Here is a 5,029-nt window from a genome sequence, read left to right as displayed (position 1 = left end):
CGACTCACACACAGACGCTCGCAGACATAACAAAGTTACATTCCCCTACACCTCGTAGTGCAGTGCAGCGTTTTGAACTGGGAGGCCGAAGCTGTCCGTAGTTTTGGAGCTTTTCCAAAGTCCACCACCAGTTTTTTTTTTTTTGTGGGGGTAGAGAAACACATCAAGAAATCTGAAAGGGGGGTGGGTGGTGGGCACGATCTTTGCAGTTTTTTTTTTTTTTTTAAAGGGGTGAGGATGGGAATTAAGTGCACCGCGCAGGCAGCTCCCTTCCCAGTCCCCCCCCAAGTCCACTAGCAGGAGCATTTGCACTCGGCTATGATAGGGTACTGAATGGGGATCCACGTGCAGCGTTGCCCGCCCCGGCGCTGGCACCTCCACCTCAAGATGGTCAGATGCACCGACTTGGCCGGCTTGCAGACCATCCCTTCGGGGACGGAGCACGACCTCTTGCTGAAGCAGCTGCCCACTTTGACGTAGCGGGGCCAGAAGCGGCTGCCCAGGTCGTTCCACGTGTAGAGGACCGGGCAGAAGGTCTGCGACCATAGCCACAGCTGCAGCTTCCGGCGAAGCTTCTTGCTCAGCCGGTGCTTCTTGCTGGCCTGCAGGCCACCGTCGTAAAACTCCAGGCTCTTGATCTCGCTGGGCATGGCCCCCGACGGCCTCTGCCTCAGCAGCAGGTCCAGCTCGGCCAGGTCGTCCCCTCCCAGGCGATCGTCGGCCAGGGAGACCGCCATGAAGTTGGCGTCGAAATGGGTGCCCAGGAGGTTGCGCAGGAGCGTGTCGTTTAGGTCCTTCTCCTTGGGGTCGAAGATAGGGTCCGGGTGCTCGATTAGATCCACCAGGGGCAAGTTGTCGCTCGGAGCAGGGCGGATGTGCAGGTAGTGCTGGCAAGCGCCTCGCTCCAGACGGAGCCCCAGGAGAACTACCAAGGCGTAAATAGTCACGAGCCACTGGGAATGATCCATCCTCGACGGGGGAGGGACGGAAGGGAACGAGGGAGGCTCACCGGGCGGCCAGGCCGAGCAAAAAAGGCATCGGGAGAAGCGCGCAAGGGACGCCGCGGGGATCCGAGCAAGACGTCGTGGGAAAGAAGTAGGGGGTCGCCCTGGGGATGCGCCACGCTCAGCCCCGCGGAGCAATTCGGCGCGTGCAAACGCCTCGGGTGAGTATATGCAAAAAGAGGGAAAAATAAAATAAATAAGAAAAGCACACGCCACCAAGCCAAAGCAAACCGTCGCGTTCCGGAGACCTGACGCCTCGTCCAGCTCGGTGCAATTGTTCCTCTGGCTCCCGAGTTGGTTGCGCGGTGTCACTCAGCAGAAGCTTCTTCTGCAAACTTTCCCCCCGGCTCCCGTTTCTCTTTGCAAAAGCCTGCAAAAGCAGCAGCAGCCGCCGCCGCCGCAACAGCAGCCGCCGCCACGCACGTTGGCACCAGCTTGTCTGCTTCGCGAGGATCCAGCGCCTTTAAATTTCCTGCCCGTGCTCCTCCATCACTATGGAAACCACCGACTCGCTCTTTTCCGGCACCTCTCAAGAAGAAGAAGCAGAGGACAGAGGTGGAGAGGAGGGGGCGGCGGCGACGATCCCTCCACGAAAGCCAAAGTCCTGCCGGGAGCAGCTCCTGTTGCAAGCCTCTGGCCGGACCACGCCGAGCCGTCCACCAAAGCGAGGCCAAGGCGCCGAACGTCTCTCTGCGCTCCGCTGCAAACGTGCTGCTGCCGAAGCGTGGCTTGGAGAGGATGCTCTGCAGCGCGCGCGCGCGCGTCTTCCCCCTACGCCTTCCTGCAGCCTGCAAAGCAAGCAAGCGCACCGCTGCAATCCACGAGGTTGGGCAACTTCCTCGCTCGCTGCTACTGCTGCTGCTCCTTCTTCTGCCCCTCCGCGTGGATATGCTGTGGGTGGGTGGCAGGCAGCTTTTAGACCAAGCTCCCCGAGCTGGAGTTCCGTGCCAGCGGCAGGAGAGTTCTGCAACCTTGCAAGGCACCTAGCCTCTCCATGTGCGCCTCTGCGGGCTCTCACGGGCTCCTTTCACTTTCCTTCCTCCGCCTCCAAGCTCTTTCCCCTCCCCTTGCCTTCCCCCACTTATTGCCCCAGTACCTGGTCGCGGCGGCTGCATTTATTTGCGCCGCTACTACACACACACACACTCACACACGAGCCCGTGATGTAATTCCTAAGCGTGCTTGTTGGCGTCCAGCCTGAGAAGTTCTCTGCAGACGCCTCCTCTCTCCGAGCGTGAAATTGCTGCCTAATGCTAATCCAAACTGGAGGAGAGAGCGCCCTCTGCTGGGATTAACTTCAGGATCCAGCGACTGCTGGCTCTTCTCCCTCAGGTAACTTCTTGAAATATTCCAGGCGTGCAATTGAAGCGGGGTTGTTACACAAACACTGTCGGGAGGTCTGGGCGAAGCTCTCCCTTCAGGCTTGCACTTCATCGTTTTCTGTCTTCTTATTTTCTTCAAAGGGCAGCGATGATATCCAAGAAATAGAGACACCCCCCCCCAATCGCAGGCATCTTGCTTCCAAGGCTTCAAAGGAAGAAGAATTCTTAATTTCCATAGGCGGTTCTTTCCAATGTTTCGCTGGCTTCCTCCTTTTCCGAAAGCTATGTCCAAATTTAGGCAATGCAGTGTATGTGTGTTGGTGGGCATAGGTGGCGGCTCCTTGGGGTCCTGAGAGCACCTACAGATTTTCCCATGAAGGGGCTGGACACCCACACAAATTTTGGAGGCAGGGCCATGCACGCTGCATGACACCCACAGCCCCAGGCACCCACGATCGTGGGGCCAAGCTGCCACTCCTGTTGGCAGGGGAAGGGAGCCTCTGGCAATTCCTATCCTTCCTCTGGTCACTGCCATGCCAGGGCATGCAAAATGACCCACCCAGGGGTGCCAACTTGAATAAAATATTGGGGGGGAAGCAGGTAAGCCCTGCTCCACATAATCAACCAGACACTTGGCACACGCATACCATTTTGAATGGCAGTTTCCATCAACTTTGCGGTCCCCTGGTCCCTTCAAATATTTTATTGGGTGGATGTGTTGAAGGGACCTTGGCCCACAGGAGTTGGCTCTTACATCCACACCACTGTCCTATCCTGCAATGGGAATGCTGGTCGGGGCCTCTTAAAAGTGCATCCATTGATTGAGTGTGGAACTGCATGCCACTGGACTCATTCCCATCGCCCTTCCCATCTTTCCATGTTGAACGGGAAGGTCTGGGATGGGGATTGTTAAGGAGTCGGATGCAGTTGCAACCCTCCTCACAAACTTATGGGATGGCTCAGTTGGTAGAGCATGAGGCTCTGATTCTCAGGGTTGTGGACTAAAGATTCCTGAAATTGCAGGGGGTTGGGCTAGATGACCCTCGTGGCCCCTTCCAACTCTACAAGTCTATGATTCTATGACTGGGGCTTGCCCAGCCATGGGGAAATCTGCAAGCCCTTACCAGCTCCTTCAGGCCTCCTTGCTCGAGGTGGAAAGGTTGAAAGCTGTGTGGAAGGTGCGTGCAACCTCATCCCTCCACAGAACCGTTTAAGACAACTTGAACAGGGCTTGAAACAATTGCTCCCCATTTTTCTCCTGGCTCTGCTTCCTTCCTGTTCTTTTGTTGTTTCCCCTGTTTTTCCACAACCATGCATTCAAAGCATGTGGCTTCCCCTTAAATAATCCTGGGAACTGTAGTTTGATCCTTCACAGAGCTACTATTACCAGTTCCCAGGAATCTTTGGGAGGGAAGCCAACATGCTTTGAATGCATGGCTGTGAATGCGATGTCAGTTTTGATTGTAAACTCCTGCCTTCTTTCATTCTGTATAGCACCATGCACCTTGGCGGTGCCACATAATTAAATAAATGTCAGGGGGAGCGCACAATTGAATTTTGATGAGCGCATGCCCAGGCTCACATCCTTGTTCAGCTACAAAGCTCATCCGAGCAGCTTTGGGTGGGTTACTATATATATAATTCCTCCGATATTATTGTGTAGATAAAACAGCATAACACCTGACACAGTTTCCTTACCTCTTTGGAGAAATGCAAATACAAGTGCGTGGGAGAGAGACGTCTTCACCTCTGCCATTAAAACATGTTCTGCCTTATTCTTAAGAGAGTAGGAGAAACTCTTTGCCCCACCTCTTCTTTGGGGTGGGGTGGAGAGAGTTTGAACTATGATATCTGCTTTCCAGGTCAGCTGGGCAGTAGTATTTGGGAGGAAACCCTCCTCTCTAGGAAGCCAGCAGCATCTTGAAGACTCTGCTCTTGCCAGAGCCGGACAGGGGAGGCAATGTTGCTTCCAGGGATGTTTTTAGGGGTTGCCCAGATGAATCCTGAATCCTAGATCGGTTGTACTAGGCCCCATATCTCCTGCCCCTCTCCTCCATTTTTAAGCACAATTCTTTAGAAACAACTTTGCACACAGGGTGGCTGGATGCTCCATAAACTATCCCACTATTTAAACCTTCCCAGAGGCACTCTATTATAATTCTGTGTCATGGGCCTGCATCCTGAGCATACATACTTTTAAACACCTAGCAATGCCTCTGGTCCCTTTACACCAGGGATGGCAAGCTTGTGGCCCTCTGGATGTTGTTGGACTACAACTCCCAGCATGCCTGGCTGTTGGCCACAGTGCCTGGGACTGATGGGAGCTGGAGTCGATAACAACATCTGGAGGACTGAAGGTTCTCCATCTCTTCTAGCTCATGGGATAGTTAATTATGAATAATACGCATACATTGTAGGGGCAAAGCACATGGCACATTCAGAAAAGGCACATGGGGCTGTGAATGGGTTAAGTCATTTAGTTCTGTTCCATAAAAGGTCAGGCAATTCCATTGTCATCAGTTGGATATCCTCCTGTGAACGCTCAAGCCCTGTACTCGAAACTGCTTTGAATTATGAAGACCTCTTGCAACTTCAGACTTAATGGACAGTGGCAGGTTCTGGAGGTTTCTGCTGCTATAATATGTATACAGTTACTGACTCATGCTTGCATGCATGAAAGGGTTAACCTGAGCCCTGAGCTCA

At 53.8% G+C, this 5,029-nt stretch overlaps 1 protein-coding gene across 1 annotated transcript; it reads right to left on the bottom strand.

Annotated features, from left to right (window-relative positions):
- Positions 1–210: 210 nt before the first annotated feature.
- On the bottom strand, positions 211–1,529 carry NOG (noggin). Its single transcript, XM_033138736.1, has one exon. The coding sequence runs from the start codon at positions 966–968 to the stop codon at positions 294–296; it is 675 nt and encodes a 224-aa protein (XP_032994627.1). The 5' UTR covers positions 969–1,529; the 3' UTR covers positions 211–293.
- Positions 1,530–5,029: the final 3,500 nt, after the last annotated feature.

The sequence above is a fragment of the Lacerta agilis genome, chromosome 2 (assembly GCF_009819535.1).
Source record: "Lacerta agilis isolate rLacAgi1 chromosome 2, rLacAgi1.pri, whole genome shotgun sequence".
NCBI classification, from domain to species: domain Eukaryota; kingdom Metazoa; phylum Chordata; class Lepidosauria; order Squamata; family Lacertidae; genus Lacerta; species Lacerta agilis.
This window is presented reverse-complemented; position numbering and strand designations above follow the sequence as displayed.

Excerpts from the sequence above, each read along its gene's own strand:
- NOG (XM_033138736.1), bottom strand. The coding sequence starts at position 968 with ATGGATCATTCCCAGTGGCTCGTGACTATTTACGCCTTGGTAGTTCTC.